At 47.8% G+C, this 16,979-nt stretch overlaps 1 protein-coding gene across 2 annotated transcripts in view; it reads left to right on the plus strand.

Moving 5' to 3' along the window:
• Positions 1 to 16,516, plus strand: part of ARHGEF9 (Cdc42 guanine nucleotide exchange factor 9) — a 191,102-nt gene extending 174,586 nt beyond the window's left edge. The window contains exons 11-14 of one of the 2 annotated variants that reach the window (XM_041424416.1): positions 1,759 to 2,002; positions 2,637 to 2,705; positions 11,380 to 11,451; positions 12,631 to 12,760. In XM_041424416.1, coding sequence (XP_041280350.1) covers positions 1,759 to 2,002; positions 2,637 to 2,705; positions 11,380 to 11,426 — 360 coding nt within the window. In that variant the 3' untranslated portion in view covers positions 11,427 to 11,451; positions 12,631 to 12,760. Of the gene's footprint in view, positions 1 to 1,758; positions 2,003 to 2,636; positions 2,706 to 11,379; positions 11,452 to 12,630 lie in introns of both variants that reach the window. The other variant, XM_041424415.1, reaches the window with a different exon arrangement.
• Positions 16,517 to 16,979: the final 463 nt, after the last annotated feature.

The raw sequence follows: 16,979 nt of genomic DNA on the forward strand, positions 1-16,979 counted from the left end.
TGTGGTTGTTGATTCTTGAATACCTTATGAACAGATCTCTCCACAATCATGAAAATTGCCCGGAAAGATGCACTGGATCCATCCTCACAGGAGCATGGTCTGTTGGGGCTGGTTCTGGAAGTTCTCAGCAGCAGTGGGAAGGGGAACAGCTGCTGTGCAGCTGATGTAAGGAGCACATCCTTGCTGCTGAGAGGTTTGCTCTCAGGTGTTTTTGAGAACGTGGTGCAGATGAATGTTCTCTATGAGAACAAGCCCCAGCTTCCCATGAAACACCACGTGTGGCACTGACTGATCAGGCCTGTGTGGCCCTTGCAGCCCTTCCACAGCACCAAGGGAAAGAGACAATTGCCTAAGTTAGAACAAGACTGAAAAGATTTTCTGTTGCCTATTCAGACTGAAATACCTTTTTGTTATATTTTGGACTATCACTATTTCAGGCCTTCACCGGAGGAAGGTTTTTGTACAAGATATTTGTTAATGGAATTCCTCCCCCTGCCCAGAGCATTCCAGAGGAAGGAGTCAGGATTTAAAGCCTGTGAGCTTCTGGCCAGTCTTGTGACAGTTAATACTGTCTGGCAGATTCATGAGCAAGTTTGCTAAATCATTATGATGTGGAGTTTATTTTCCAAGATTAATTTGTTTAAAATAATACCTACTGCTTATCTTGAAAAAGCCTCACTCCTAAATATTATTTCAATAAATAAATGTTGTATATTGCCTTCATTTTTCCTCTCAAATGAATCCTTTGAAATAGCATTTATCTTTAGGACATCCTGAAAAATCCAAAGGTATTTAGGTTAAATTGATTTAATATACCTACCTAAATATTAAGAGACTTTTGAGAGTGGTTAGAGAAAGGAAATCTTAATTGTGTGTTGCTGAATTTGGTTTTAAATAAATTGGATCACCTTGTATGGCCATGACTAGAGAATTAACATTCTGTTTTCTGATGATCGTCCTCTGTTATCTGAGATAACAGGCACAGAGCTGTGGGGCCAATGGGGAATTTACTTTTCCCTTCCTAATGCAGAGAAATAAGGTGTTGCTGAAAAACAGGGAATACCCAACTGAGAAAGGAGGTGAGCGTGAACAGGTTTGGTTGAAAAGGTTATAATTACCAAGGAGAGAAAAAGAAAAAAAAAACTAAGCTGGATCAAGAGGTTAAATCCAGGGTGGGATGACACCAGTGGTAGGTTGGGAGTGCTTTGAGCTGGGAATGAGGGTGGTTTCTCAGCAGTGAGCTGTGTGTGAATGAGAGATGGGCCCCAAGGAGAAGGGGCAGGGAGCAGTCCCCCGTGGGAGTGGGAATGTGTGTGGAAAACAGATCTGGACCGTGCTGCCAGAGCAGTGATGGCTCCAGGAGTGTGCACAGCCTGCTGGGCCCCTGCTGGGCCTCACATTTCTCACCCTGTGGAGCAGAACCTCCCATATGGAAATGCTGGAACATGGCACCTACTCAGAGGCATTTCTTTGTGCCCACAAACTGAATTTTGCAGCTCAAGGATGTGTTTTGTTCCTCTCTGCCTGTGGTCTGCCCTCTTTGGCCAACAAGAGGTGTGTTCACAGAGGTGAGGCTGGAAGGACTGACCAGGTTTCACCATCACTTCTCTCTCTTCCTTAGCTCTCCCAGGAACTGAAGGACCTGACCAGGTTTCACCATCCCTTCTTTCTCTCCTTCAGCTGTCCCAGGAATTCCCTGCTGAGCTCAGGCTCTCCATGAGATCTCACCATGATCCCTGTCTCCTTTTCCCTGTGCAGGATCTGATCCGAAGGGATATCCTGTACTACAAAGGGCGCATAGACATGGATAAATATGAAGTGGTGGATATAGAAGATGGGAGAGATGATGACTTCAATGTCAGCATGAAGAATGCCTTCAAACTGCATAACAAGGAGACTGAGGAAATGCACTTATTCTTTGCCAAGAAACTGGAGGAGAAGTTACGATGGCTTAGAGCTTTCAGAGAAGAAAGGAAGATGGTAAAAGAAGATGAAAAGATAGGTGAGGAATGTGGAAATGAATCTGAAAGGAGGTTGTTGGTAGTGTTTAATTTAGCCCCGATGTGTGGAGGAGCCCATATTTTCTTTGTGGTAGAATTACAGTTTAACCTTGTTGAGATGTCCTTGGTTGCTCTCCTAGTCATAAATAGGTCTCTTTCCAGCTCAGTTACTGTTCTTTTTGGCCCTCAATAAACAAATTCTGCCCATAGCTCAAGCCTGGAGCTCTGTGGGTGTGTGGGAGAGGGAAGTCTTTGGCCATCCACCTTCAGGGTCTCCTGGCTGCATCCTCCTGCTCAGGTCAGAGATGTTTCACGCAGAGGGAGGCAGCAAAGTCAGTGGCAGCCCTTCCCTTGCACCAGCCCCTAAACTGACTGTGACCACTGTCAGTCCAGGCTTGGTTTGTTGCTCAGCTCTAAAGCGCTGGCCATATTTATGACACTGTACAAATAAAAATGTCTCTAATCTTACTTTTCATCCAGCCCCTGCACAAGTGAGATTAGGAGACCAAGGAATTTTCAGTAGAACACCCAGAGCATTCCATGTTCACAAACAGTGCAGAGCATCCCCCTCCTCAAAAGGAAATGAGGCTTTGTGAGCAACCTTCTGAATTGTGTTTGCCGTGTTCCCTTTTCCAGGCTTTGAAATTTCTGAGAATCAAAAGCGGCAAGCGGCAATGACAGTAAAGAAAGTCAGTAAGCAAAAAGGTAACCGGCAACACGCTCTGTGCCTGGTGATGTGAGGGTGGAGCGGGCTGGGCTGAATCCTGCTGGGCTGGGATCCAGCATCCCCTCAACTTCCCCTCCCTTCTCTTTTTATATCAAATACCGTTTGTGCTTTGTATCCTTCCTTAATGTATCTGTGGGCCAAATTAATCTCTGGTCGAAGGTGGTTGAAAGCCAGTGGAACTGCACCAGAGATGAATTTGATCTCGTGTCTCCAGTCTGATGTCCAGAAGCTGTCCCTGGGGGCAGAAATCTATCTCAGTTGTTTATCTCAGGCTGAAATGGGAGTGAGTGCGGAGGTGTGTAGAGGTTCTGCTAATTCCCAAAGTCTCCCATTAGCAAAAAAAAAAAAAAAAAGAAAAAAAAATTGCTAAAATGCTGGAACTGGGGAGGGAGTACCCCTTTCCTGCTGCTGGAAAGGAAAGGGACACTCTTGTTTCCTGGGGCTGCCTGTAACTTTTTTAAGACAACACAGTAGCATCAACTCTAGGAAATAAAGAATTTTAGTAAAGACATTGTACCTCTGGAATGTCAGATTCATTTCCCCAGCCAGGCAGGCTGCAGCCAGCTGAGCAGTGCCCTGCCTGGTGTTAGGCAGAGACTCAACTGGCCAAAGCCAGCGTTAATTCTCTCTTGCAATAACTCTTGCAGCTACAGGTTTTGAAATACTCAACACAGAGGGAAGGTCTGAGAGCTCATTCCTCAAGTTCTCCAAAGCTTCACACAGTCTTGGATGTATTGATTTGTTACCAAAGTACCATAGCACAAGTAGGCCTACAAGTGGGTTTTGAGAGAGCTCCTCAAGGCTTGGCTCAGGTCAGGTTGCAGGCAGGTTGGTCCCCGCTCTGTGCAGGTGTTTTGGGGGGTTTTGCAGAAGCTGAAGGAGCTCTTTGCTTTCTGCCTCACCTGTGTGTTGTCTACTGGCTTTGCTGGTCCAGGAGTGGTTTGCCAGGCCAGCTGTGAACTCCTTGGTTTGCTGTGTCTCTCCATTGTCATCAGTCTTCTCCTCTCTACTAATTTCTTCTGTTGTCTCCTGAGATGTTCTCTAAAAACTCTCCTGGCCAGATGTTCTAAGCTCAGAGTGTGCACACCCAGAGCAGGCCCAGGTGCCTCACACTGTCCCCGTGCCCTGCCACAGCCCCTCAGCACCTGCATGTCTGTCCCTCAGCACGGGAGCATCCCCAGGGCTCGTGGAGCTGCACCATGAGAGAGCCTGACTTGCATGACTGCCGTGACAAAACAAGGTTGAATTATTGCTGCTGTTCAGTTCATTATATTATTAATTAATAGAGGTATTAATTAATAATTGTACTGTTCAGCCGGTAAGTGAAACAGTTGGGAGGTGCCTGAGCATGCCTGCCAGTATTCCCACGTAAATTACTGGACTTGCATCCTGACAAATACAATCTGCCTGACAGGACGTGTGTCTTACACAGCAATTGCTCTCTGTCTGCTCTCTTTGTCTTTCTCTCTCTTTCTCTCTGAGATGAAAAAGGAGGGGTTGTTATCTTGGGCTTCTCGGACTATGAAATTCATTAGCTCCTAAAACAGCAGTCAGCATTTCTGTAGTGAAGAACGAGCTTAGGCTGTGGCGCTGGCAGTTCTTTTTATGGGATTAAGTCCTCGAGCCAGACAGAAGTTCAGTCACACCCCAGCCCTGAGTTAAGCACAGCTGGTTGGTTTTAGGATGTGAAATCTGAGAAACAACAAATAGGGTCATTAAAAGGGTAGTTCTGTATGCTTTGCCCTACACTGTGGTGATCATAACCCAGTCTCAGGTTGATTAAATTAAATATTGACACTGAGAACTCTTAGTTTTGTTACTCTGTGGTTTGTCCTCTGCCCAAGACCCAACGAGAGGCACGAGGCTGCCAGAGCAGGGATCTGCTGGCACTGCTCAGAAGAGAGAGGTAGGAGGAAACTCCTGAGAGCTGGCTTTTGGTGACTGATTTTTTAAATCTTGCCCTATGCATTTTACACATATTGACAACATTGTATTGTGCCAAGACCTTGGCAGCACTTGGGGCTGAAGGTGCCAGGGGCTGCTGCTGCTGCCTCTGCCCTCCACAGCATCACCGGAGCCTTGGGAAGGGGCTTGGAGCTGCTTTTGGAGCATCAGTTATACCTGAAAAGCAGGGAAACCTGTCAGGAGGAGGAATAGGTCACTGTATCCAACAGGAGTACTTATTTATTTATTTCTTTAAATGCAGGATGGTCTCAGTGGCTGCAGCAGGGCTTGACAGCTCAAGGTGCCGCCAGCCCAGCTCCTGTGTCACAGGATGCCTATTACAGACTTGTTCCTAGATTATCTCACTTGTTCCCTGCACCTCTTAAATGGGAAACCATGGTAATTCCCTTGTCACAGAACACTTAAGGAAGAGAGAAAAGCCGTGAAGGAGGTGAAATGGAAAATGCAATCAACTTTGTTAGAGGTGAAGCAGAAAAACATTTTTCAAATAGTATAAACTGCTGCTTATTTCATGCACTGTTGTACCACACCTCCCAGAAGTATTGCTCTGGAGATGGCTGGCATGTGTTTGAGAAGGAGGCATTTAAACCTCTGCTGGCTGCAGCAGGAGAGGGGGAGAGCAGCTGAGAGCAGCAGCAGAAACCTTAAAACTCTGCTTTTTAAACTAACAGGACCTTTATCCAGGTGATTAAGTGTTTTGAGAAGTGTTTGATGCCCAGCTGAGGGTGCTGTGTGGGCCAGCAGCCCCCCCGTGGCTCCCAGGTGTGCCCAGCAATGTGTGCAGGGCCAGGCTCCCTGCCAGACCCACTTAAGGATGGGCAGTGTCCCAGGATTTGCACTCCTTATTGGATTGGGCAGAACATAACCATATTAGACCAGGTGCCTTAAGACAGCATTAAACCAATTCTTGGCCTTCTTGAAGTCCATTAGACATCAGTGGATGGGTGGTGCTGGCTCTGCACCTCAGTGGCAGAGAAAAGGGCTGGTTGCTGCTGTTTGCCTTTTGCATTGATTGTTCAAGGTTTTGCCTCTTGGTTCTGCCCTTCAGTGGCAATGTGGGAACTGGAAATAGAATTCAGGCTGGTGTCTCCTAGAAATAGTGAAGTAACCGAGAAATTGATTTGTTTTATCTTAGAAAAACAACCAAAACCCCTCCTTGCAGCCCTTTGCAGGCTGCAGCCAGGCTGGAGGGAGGTTCTGTGCAGAGCCTGGCTCCCACTGAGGGACAGGGCACCACAAGGGTGGCACTGGCCTCTTCTGCCAGCACCATGCTTGTCACTGCTAAAGGTGTGGAAACTGCTGGAGAATGGATCCCTTGTGGGTCTCACAGTCCATTCTTAATGTAGACAAAGGTTAATCCAGGGTCATTTTTCCATTTCTGAGGATTTGAAAACAGAAGCTTGTGGAGTGCCTCCCTCCATGAGGGGCCTCTGTTCCCTGGCCACTTGAGATCTTCCCTCCAAGGGTTGGTGTTTGCAGCCTGAAGGAACACTCAGTTCCCTCTCTGATCCCCAGCTCTGTCCACATCTGGCTCCTTTCAGGACAGCCTGTCCATGGAAGGGATAATGGTTCATATTCCTAGCAGCTGCCAGCCAGTGGTGTCAGGGAATTAGAGGTCCTTCCAGGAAGGAGATTCCATTCTTAAAGCACCATTTCCCACTTTTGGAAAAGGAAATGTCTGTTGAGATTTAAATAAGTGACCTTAATGTGAGCTGGGGGTGTGTCCCACCTCAGGAGAGCTCTTGAGCCCTACGCTACATCCATCTCCTCTCCCTGCCCTGTGCACCCTTCCCCCAGGAGATACCTTCAGCCCTGACAGGCCTTTGGGATGAGGTAAGCAGAGATTCAGTCAGCATCACCTGAGATGCTGCCACTAAACCTGCCCATGAACACTCAGCCATGCAAACCCAGGAGGGGTTAAATCATCAGCCAGCATGAACTGCCTTGGCCTGTCACCAAACACCCTCTGAATCACTGGATTTTCCTGTTAATTTATTCCTTTCTGATCACTAGAGCTCACAGCCAACTATGTCATAAAAACCCTGACCCAGACATGCAGCAGCTTCTCTGACTTCCCCCACTTCTGCACTTCTGCTCCCCCAGCAGCCCTGCACAGCAGAGCTGGGCAGGGCAGGGCTGACCAGGGGCCCTCCCGTGCTTCTCTTGGCTGTTTAATCCCATTTTATTGCATCTTCCTTGCTGAGGAGATTGACGTGGCCCTGCCTTGTTTCCCCATCGATTCACACGTGTAGGCACAGCCTCGGGGGATTGCAAGAGTCTGAGCAACCCAGCCCAACTGCTTGAAAACAAAGAGGGGCATTTGCATTTTTGGATAATCAGGGTCACTTCCCTATTTTCGAAGCACAGGAGGTGAGGTAATGGAGCTGATCATGTTGTCAGTGGTATTTCCCCACAGATTTAGGGCAGTCTCAGAGCTTAGCCCATTTCTTGTAAAATCCAGACCCTACCAGTGCTGTGGGTGCACAAGCAACACCCCACTGATGGCATCTGGAATTCAGCTGGGATCCTCAGCCTCCCCCAGGAACCAGTCAGAGTTATAGGATAAGGCAAATCAGGAATAAATCCTTTTCTGGGGGGCCTCTGAGGATGGTACTGGTGACACTTGCTGAGCAAGTCCCCCAAGGAAGTTTTTGGTGAGATGTTAATGGCCCTCGTGGGAAGATCCAAGGTGTTGACATCAATGACATTGACATTCCCACTGAAATAAGTCTGTGAGCCCAGATACTCCTGCACCTTGAGTTTGGTGAGGGGTTTTAGGAAGGAGCTGCTCCCCAGAAGCTGCAGCAGCATTCCAGGTGTGAACTGATCCTTTCCTATCAGTGAAACCCAGGGAGTGAGCTGTGTGATCAGCCTGCAGGGTGCTGGAGGAGAGGCAGGCTGTATGGCAGGAATGGCAGGAATTCGTTTTCACCCAGCTCTGATGGATAAAGCCCCAGTATCATTTATTCCATCTTGCCTCGATTAGCTTTTCTTATCACACGAGGAATCATTATCTTAATGGCTGCTATAATGACATCAGGCTGCAGTAGCAGACTTGATAAATAGACTCCAGAAGGTCGGGTTAGCTCAGTGTGTGCAGGTAGATGTTGTGGTTGTCTGGGGAACACCAGGACATGAGATGACTGTTTCCTCCTGCATTTCTCAAACTGCAGCCAGCCCTCTCCCTCCTGAACAGAGATGGGAAGTTCATGGTTAGAAAAGGGAGCTAAGGCATGTTCACAATCCCTAGGAATAGCAGGGCCTGGAGAGAAATCCTGGCTATGTGAAAAGCTGTGGCTGAGGCACCACTGAAATTCCTCTGGAGTTGGGCAAGTACAGCAAAGTGAGTTGGGTGATTCAGCAGGGAGGTGTAAAGGGAGGAAATCCATCTGGTCAGGACTGCCTGGGGAGGCAGAAGGTTCCTGTTCCCAGCTCCATCCTCACCTCGGGGACAGCCAGCTCCAGACACATCGTCCTTCAGGCAGTGGTGGGGAAGTGCTTTGAGATCCTCTGTTGAAATGTGCTGAAGAGGGCAAAGGGCTGGACCCACCCAGCCAGTTCTGCTCTTTCCTTTAACTTAAACTCATTGCTGTGACAGGAGTAATTAACCATAGAACAATTAGTGCTCTGGAGGTGTATCCATGGCTTCCCCATGTACGGTACGGTATGGTATTCAGGAGGAAACTGAATTAGTGGGGGTTTTGAGCATTTCTTGAAAGATGCAAGTTGGCTGAGCTGCTGTTGAGCTCTGAGGAAGCTGGAAGGTTCCTTAGGCAGCACTGGCCAGGGCAGAACTGCCAGCAGGGGTGGCGATGTCACTGTCCCCTCCCCAGCTCTGGCTAATGAGCAGCATGGGATGGACAGCAGGGTGGGGGCAAAGCTTGGGAAATAGCTGCTGATCAAAGGAGAAGCTAAAATCTCCTAGGTGGAGGATGGAGTAAACAGCTTGTACGGCCAGTTTCCATGGTTGTGTGGAGGAGATGTGCGTGTTCTCCGTTTCTGTGTCGTGTGAGCCCGGGGAGGGGCCTTGTCCTGCTGGGTGATCTGTCTGCACGAGTCCCTGTGGATTGCCTGTGGGTTACCAGCATGCTTCACGTGCTGCTGAAATCGTGTTGTAACCTCAAAGAGGAGACACTTCGAAAAAAAAAATAAACCACAAAAAAAACCCCCCACCCCAACCTAGAAGGGAAAAACGAGACAGTTTTAAATCTTTTTAATTGTTTCCTTCTGAGCTGAGAAATCCAAAAAGCTCCAAGTGACGTTGCCTGGTGCTATAAAAAGACATGATTTCAAGTGACAGCGCAGCATCTCTCACCAGTTTTGTCTAGCCAAATTATGAATCTGGGAATTTTCTCGTTCTCCTCGTGAGCAGCTCTCCCAGCCCCGCCCTTTGAGCGATCCCTCCGTGCAGCTGCAGCCGCGCTGCAGAATGAGCCACAAACCAGCAGAAGGAGCTCCAGCTCTGCCCGTGGGGTGGAGTTGGCTGCTGTGCCTGGAAGTCGTTCCTTATCCATTGATCCTTCCCTTTGTGCTTTGAATTCCGCTCGCCACGCTGCCCAAAATTGCCTTGGAAAAGAGCTTTGCTCATTTTTTTTCTGGTGAATTGCAGCGGAGCTTTGGCTTTGCATATTAAAAAAATATCCCTCAAGAGACAATATTGCACGATGGCCCCAAGTTCTGATGAGGGAACAAACCAGCTCAGAGCAGAACAAAAAAATACCTGCCTGCCAGACCTTTCCCAGAATTGCTCTTTCTTAGGATTTGAAGATGTGCAGATTAGGTGAATCTCACCCTCCCAGTTTCTGTTTTCCAGAACATGGGCGTGTCCAAAAAAAATGAAGAAGTCATTCTTGGGGCAGCTCAGGTTATGGCAAAGTGCTGTCTCACAGCTCCACAAGGAAACGCGTTCTGGAATGCCCAGAGCACAGTGGTTGTATTTGCATGTCCCACACACGGCGATGGTGCATGTCCTTGAGATCCACAGGTTTGATCCTTCAGGCCATTGGATGAACAAGAGAAATGTGAAACCTTCAACTGCTTATGCCAGCAGAACCAGCCAGGAGCTTCAGGCATTCATACAGCCCAGAGGCTGATGCCACTAGCCCAGATCACAGGGCCACACATACACCTGTGGGAAAAGCTGCTTTACTGGGGGAGGGAGCAGGCTGTGCATGGGTGTGTTTCAAGCAAGGACAGACATTTTTCAGGAGTTTTGGGAAATAACTGAATGGGGTTTGGTAGTGATCTGGCCAGGGGAGTCTGCCCTTTTCCCTTTTGGAGAAGCCAGACTATGGGTTCCATTCCTTGCAGTAACTCCATCACTGTCAGTGGACATCAGCCAGACTGTCCTTTCTCTACTTCTTCAGCTTTCCAAGTGCACAGCATTTTGCTGATCCAGGAGACTTCCTAGCATTTTGTATCATCATTAAAATACATTAGTTCACCATCCTCGAATTGTTTTAGAGGCAGTAAAGAACCCAGCCACAGGATGCCAAAGCCATGGGACCATGTCACTAAAGCAAAGTAGCTTTAAGGACTTCCAAAGCTAAAAACAGTTTCTGTGTTTCCCCCCAGTAGCAGCTTTAGATTCACACTCTGCTGTTGTAGAACATGAGTAATTTTAGTGGCACGAGGACTGTTTGAGGTAATTCGTGGTCAGTCTGAGAACCAAAGCAGATTTATTTCCCAGTTCTAGCCATGTAAGGGACCTGTAACAGATCCTAAAATTGCCACAGATCCTAAAATCCCTCACCAGTCTCTGCTGGGAAAATTTGCCTCCAGGAGAAGGTTGACACTCCTGGATGGGCTCAGGGCTGGAGTTTGTCCTCTGCAACTGGTCTCACTGGGCACACATTGGCCAGCCTGGAGATGGGCAGCTCGGAGCAGGACAGGGCCAGGAGAAGGGATGGGAGAGGTGGACAGAGAGGAGCTCAGTGCCCTGCCCTTGTGGGTTTCAGTCACACAGTGATTGAAATTCAAACTGTTCCTTGGAGTTCTGTACCAAGGAGGGTGGTGCAGAATTTGTGTCAAGTTTCCTGCACCTGCCCCTGCCCAGGTGTGACCCCAGCACAGCTCTGGGGCTGCCCTCAGCTCTGCAGGTGGGAGACAGGAGCTTGGGAAGACAGAGTAGAGAAGTCCTTGATGAGTAACTATTACAGCACGAAGGTACAGATGCAGAACATCTCCAGGTCAGTCTTTCCGAGTAAGTTTGAACTGCTAATTGTGATGAATTCATTAAAGGTTAATGAGTGTGAATCACAGAGTGGTTTTTGCCCACTGTGAGGAATGATCTTGGTTGTTCTCTACAGTGGACAGAAAGCTGCACAAAATAAAGGAGAAATCAGTTAGATGTACTCAAGACATCTCCATTTGGTCTGAACCTTTTGAGCATTTTCACCCTCCATTGGTAAATTCCGTAGCAGGGAGAAGCGAATCAATTCTCTTCCCTAAAGACATGCCTTAGCTCCTACCCCAAAGAGGCCCTGCCAAGCCAAGCAGCACCTGGCCCAGCTGTGTGGTGAGCTCTGTGGGTGCCCTCGTGAGGCTTTCCCTGTGTGTCAGTGCCCGTCGTGTGCCGCCGTCCGTGCCCGGCCAGCGCTGGTGTGTCTGTGTGTGGTAGGAGCCGCATTGCTGTGCACACCTTGCTCTGGTACCTGGGTGCTAATCACCGTATTTTGCCTTCTCCAGCACCTTCCCAGCCGAGGATCTCAAAGTGTTTTACAAACATTAATTAATTTAGCTTCACAACCCTCCTGTGAGGTAGGTGGGGGATGCCATCCCGCTGTCCAGATGAGGACACTGAGCTGCTTGGGGACAGTGGCCTCGCTGCTGTGGTTAAAGCCTGGGGAGGCGACGGCCCCCTCCTGCAGAAGGAAGAGCAGTTCTGCATGATCCAGAGATGGCCAGAGCTTACAGCAAGCTGCTCCACAGCCCTGCTCCTCTCTCCTTCCTGGAGTCATGGTTTCCAGCTGGCCCCGTGCCCCGAGGCTGAAGGAGGGGTTGTCTTTGTGGGGAAGGACATCCAGACTGTGTCACTGTGCCCCGTAGGCTGCGCTTTGGTGGTGACACACCTCCCCTCTGTTCCACTTCAGTCACCCTTTACACACCATCCTTTACAACAGGATGCTGAAGCCCCCTCGTTCTGTGGGAAAGCTGTAAGGGCAGCATCCCCTCTCCCCATTCCTGCACAGGAGCTGTGCCTCACCTGTGCGGGAATTGAACATCTCAACCCCAAAAGCATAGCCTTGCCAGTCCATCCATTGCTCCCAGTTTGGATTGAGCAGAATCAGCCTTTTCTGCGTTGTGTGCAGCCGATTTTGGGCTGAAACCAGACTGGTGAATTGAGAACAAACCCTATGGAAAAGTCCTAAACTGTTCTAAAGAACAAGTTGCCCTCTGTTTAGGTGCATCCCTGCAGGGCAGGGCTTCTTCCACAGCGGCTCTGCTCCGTTCTGTGCGGGAATCGGAGCGGGGTGGTGCTCGGGGTCGTGCTCGGGGCTGGTCAGCGGGGCATGTTGGGGCAAGGCTGTTCTCCAGGGAGAGCTGGGAGGGAGGGTGAGCAGGAGCTTGGAACAGGAGTTGTGAAATCAAAGCGGGATGAGTTGACCTCGCGGGGCAGGGCCTGTCCGGCTCTCCTACCTCACACAGGACTTTTCCATGAGGGCGGGCAGAGCTCTGCCCAACGGACGTAATGGATCCTGTCCCAGCCTTGGAGCTTTGGCATAGGGAGGCAGCCTCGGAGCCGAGAGGTCAGGCAGGCGCTGAGATTGGAGATTGGCCAGGCCTGGCAGGTCCTGGCGTGTGGGACTGGTTAAGGAGTGATAAGGAGCGATAAGGAGGATAAGGAGTGATAAGGAGCAGTAGCATGACGAAGAACGACTATTGACCCGATTGCTCTTTGACTGATCTGTTTCTTTTTCCCCCCAATCATCGATGCAGGTGTGAGCTACTCCAAGTCGGTTCCTCCAGCCTACCCACCACCCCAGGATCCATTAAATCAGGGACAATACATGGTGACAGATGGCATATCCCAGTCCCAGGTCTTCGAGTTCACCGAACCCAGACGCAGCCAGGCACCATTCTGGCAAAACTTCAGCAGGTTAACACCATTCAAAAAATAATACCTAGAGAGATGGAGAATTTTAACTTAAAAGAACTAAAATTTAAAAAATAAAAATAAATAAAATTATATTTATAGATGGACCTTTTTTCGGAGAAGCACTGTTGCAACTAAATATATATACATATATATATGTATACACACATTTTAAAAATAATAATATATATACATATATGTATATATATAGAAGGACCAAAAACTTTTTTTGTTGTTTTTGGGAAGTAATCTGCTACTAGATACTAGGAAGCACCAATGATTTCTAACCATGTGACCTGTTTTATTTTATTTTACTCCATTGGTTGGACATCTCTTTTTGTTGGATTTTTTTTTTTCCTGTTTTCCTTCATTTCCATCCGAGTCGTCATTGGCATCCCAGAATGCTTTCTCGCTTGTGTGACTCCGTCATGGAACTTCCTCATGGACTACATTGGTGTAAATTTTGTTTGATTTTATTTATGGGGGGTGTTGTTTGTTTTTGGAGTGCTGGGAGGTCTCTGCTCCCTGTCCCTCCCTCTGTGTCCCTCCCTGGCTGTCCCCAGTCCCCAGCCCGGGGCGGGCCCGGCGCTGTCCCCACCCTGCATCCCCCAGTCTGACTCGTGCCTGTCTGGATGTGCTCCCTGTGCTCCCGCTCTGCTGCGCAGTATTTCTCTGGCTTTAACTGTTCTCTCGTGGGCAGGTGAAACCCAGCAGAAGGGCAAGCAGCTGTTTAGGAAGTGAGGGATGGGTTTTCCTCAGTTCATCTTTTGCGTTTTTTAAGCACTTGTCTTTTTCTCAATTCGGTGTGATTTGTTCACACGCGGAGTAAGACGGAGAAAAGAGAATCAGGGGCTTTTCTTCTTTTTGCTTTGTTTCTGTGGGCTTAACTTTGATTTATTTTCTTTTCAAGCTGAGATACTTGAAAAGCCCACTCCTATCTTTGTTTTCCATGCAAAGATAAAAGCTTAAAAACCGATGGCTTCATGCCTCCATTGCAGAGAGGAAAATTGGCTCCGAGGCTCCGACAAGCGGCCAGTTTTCTGTCTTCAGGAACTAAGGTCCCATCCTTTGGCCACACTCAGCCTGCACAGCAGCACCTAACGAAGCACTAATTGCCATTTGCAGGAGCAGTGACCCCAAAAGAGAGGCCTGTGGCTGCTCTCAGTGCCCACTCCACGCCAGGTCCCCCAGCTCTGCCCCGATAGCGGAAGGATCCTCGCCCCAGCCCTGAGGTTGAACCCGAGCTGCAGAGGAGCTGAGAGCTCCTTGCAGCAGCTCTGGAGCTCTGCGTGTGACTGGGCAGGGTGGCCGTGGTTCTGTGCCCAGTCCCAGCTGGTGCTGGTCCAGTCCAGGCCCCTCGGTGTCCCCTGGAGGGGTCAGTGCAGTGGGCCTGGGGTGATGGACCAGCCCAACTCTCCAGGTCTCTTTCTCTCTCTTTTTCTCCCTCTGGAGATTCACAGCTCTATTTTTAAAGACCCTTCCTACAATTTCAGCCTTAAGTACATTTGTTTGCAAGTGCAGGAGCTTACGGTTAAGCTTGTAAAACAGACCATTGTCAGAAGGAGGATTTTTTTTCTCCTAGGGCAAATGAGACTGTTTAACCAGATTTAGAAGATGAACTTGAAATCTTTGCAGAGCGATTCTGCAAGCTCCTTTGAAAATATGGGATGAAGTGATTGATCAGGGTATTTGTCATTTTCTTTGGAATCTGATTCACAGGACAAAGAGCGTGGAGATACGTTTTTTTTGTTGGGATGGGTTTTTTTTTTTTTTTTTGCCCCCAAGAAATCCAAGTGAATGGGAAAAGCAGAGAGTGTGATTTCATTGTTTCCATGGAGCCTGTTTTATTTCAGGGCATGTCACAAGGGCGGCATTATTTTTATTTAAATCCAAAAATAATCTCTCTTATACTTCAGAATAATCTAGAAACTATCAATAACCAGCAAAGCCAGATTAGTGTTTGGAAGAGGAGGAGTGGCCCCTCTGTGACAGGCAGTAGGCAAACACCAGGAATCCCAAATAGGAAGCAACCCAATTTTATATTTGAAATTATTTTTATGCTCTTTTGTATCTTTGCATTTTTATTGCTAGATTTTAATGTGGGATACATAGCAAATATTGTTTTGTTTCTTTAACAGAGTGGGTATTTAAAGCAGTGCATGAGATGGATTCTTGTCAGTTAACTGAAATGTTTTGCTCTTTCTGAATGGCTGGAGAGAGGCAGAGAGAGAGAGAGAAAGAGAGAGATTCCAAAATGTTGTCAACATGATGAAAATTTCACTTAGTCCTTTTGCCTTTTTAATTGCTTGGGAAAAAAAAAAAAAAAAAAAAAAAAAGAAAAAACAACCAAGTAACAATTACATTAGTTAAGCCTGTTCATTTACTGTTTTGTGCCTCAGAGAGTGAGAATGAGACATCCATAATTTTTATGAGAAGATGCTTCCTAAATATTCAGCACTAGGAAAAAAGAAACACCACCGCCACACCATTATTTGCATCATAAATCAAGATCTGACAAGGCCACTTGTTGGACTCGCAGCTTCTTTGTTAAGTGGGAAGCCCGCCCGGGCAGCGCCGCTCGCGCTGGCGCTGGCACAGCGGCCGCAGGGACGAGGGGCTTGGCTCTCGGGCCTTCAAGAAAGCTCTTCCCCTCCATAAATTGCCAAGGTGCTGCAGGAGATGGAGCATTGGCACAAAGAAGAACCAGCACTGGGTCCCACTTGAGCACCTGCTGTGGCTGTCCCAGCAGGGAGCAGGGCTGGAGCGTGTGTGTGACAGCGCTGGGAGCAGCGCCCGCGCAGACGGGGGTGACTTGACTGAGCAGCTGGTACAGACTTTTCATTCCAATGCCAGACAGGAGGAACCCACTTCCCATTCCATATGCAGAAACAAGAGAGTTGTAACAAACTTACATGTTTACGGTATTTCTCTGGCTGAATCTATATATATATATATATATATATATAAAAAAATAAAAAAAGAAACCCTCTTCCCTAGGTAAATGACACGCATTACCCTTAACCTAGACACTAGAACAGAGGATCTAAATTCAAGACTTTCGCCTCCCCACCCTCTCCAAAAAGTCAAACAAGAACCAACCTAGGTGCATCTAACAGTTGTAAATAGAAAATACTACATAGAGAAATATATTTGAAATTTGTTTCAGTTTCTGGATGGGCACCAGCCGTCCATTGCAATGTTATTGATAGTACACTGTGGTGCTTTGGGTTTCTGGTTTTGTTCTCTTTATGCTCTGTCATCTTTTCATTGCAGCTACATTTCAGGGAACATGTATATTTAGTAGCTATTGTAAGTTCTGCATGGCATCACCAAGCTTATTTTTCCTTAAGAAGAAGAGAAGAGTCTGTAGGAGCTTAAAGGCACTATGATGACAGGGACTTGTAGCAGAGAATTAAAAAAAAAAAAAAAAAAAAAAAAAGGTTTTTAAAATTCTAGTTTGAAGCCAAATACTGATATTTTAGTGCTTTTGGGGTTTTAACAGTAAGAGCAAAAAAAGAAAAAAAAAAAAAAGAAAAAAAGGATTTTGGTAACCCAGCTGATCCGCACTTGCCAGTTTTATTATTTTGTTTATATTGGACTGTTTGACCCTGTCAAACAAGTGTCAAAGTTGTGTGTATAAAACAAAAAAAAGTGTTTAAAAAAGTGTTGTAAAGACACTGAGCCTTATGAAAATATTTATGGAATTAAATAAAAAGAAGTGAAAAGGCATCTGAAGGCATTTTAAATCATTTTCCTCAGAGCGGGGTCACCCTTCTCCCAAGGCTGAGCACGGGTGGGCTGAGCTCCAGTGGCCACCGAGACAGCCATGTGCCACCAAAAAGTAGGATTGTCCTGGAAAAATCCCCCTGCCCTTGCTTTGTGCCCAACCTCTGAACCGAGCGAGTTGATGAGGACAGAATCCCTGGCAGGGGCTGCTCCGAGTGCAGCTCGGATCCAACAGATTTAAATCCGTTCTGTCCCTGCTTTGCCCAGCTCCCAGCCCGTGGGGGACAGCCAGACAGACATCCCAGGTGTGCTGTGAGCAGCCCAGGTGAGCTGTGAGCAGCCCAGGTGTGCTGTGAGCATCCCACGTGAGCTGTGAGCATCCCACGTGAGCTGTGAGCATCCCACGTGAGCTGTGAGCATCCCACGTGAGCTGTGAGCATCCCACGTGAGCTGTGAGCATCCCACG

Source organism: Onychostruthus taczanowskii, unplaced genomic scaffold, assembly GCF_017590055.1.
Source record: "Onychostruthus taczanowskii isolate IOZ18803 unplaced genomic scaffold, ASM1759005v1 scaffold81, whole genome shotgun sequence".
NCBI classification, from domain to species: Eukaryota; Metazoa; Chordata; class Aves; order Passeriformes; family Passeridae; genus Onychostruthus; species Onychostruthus taczanowskii.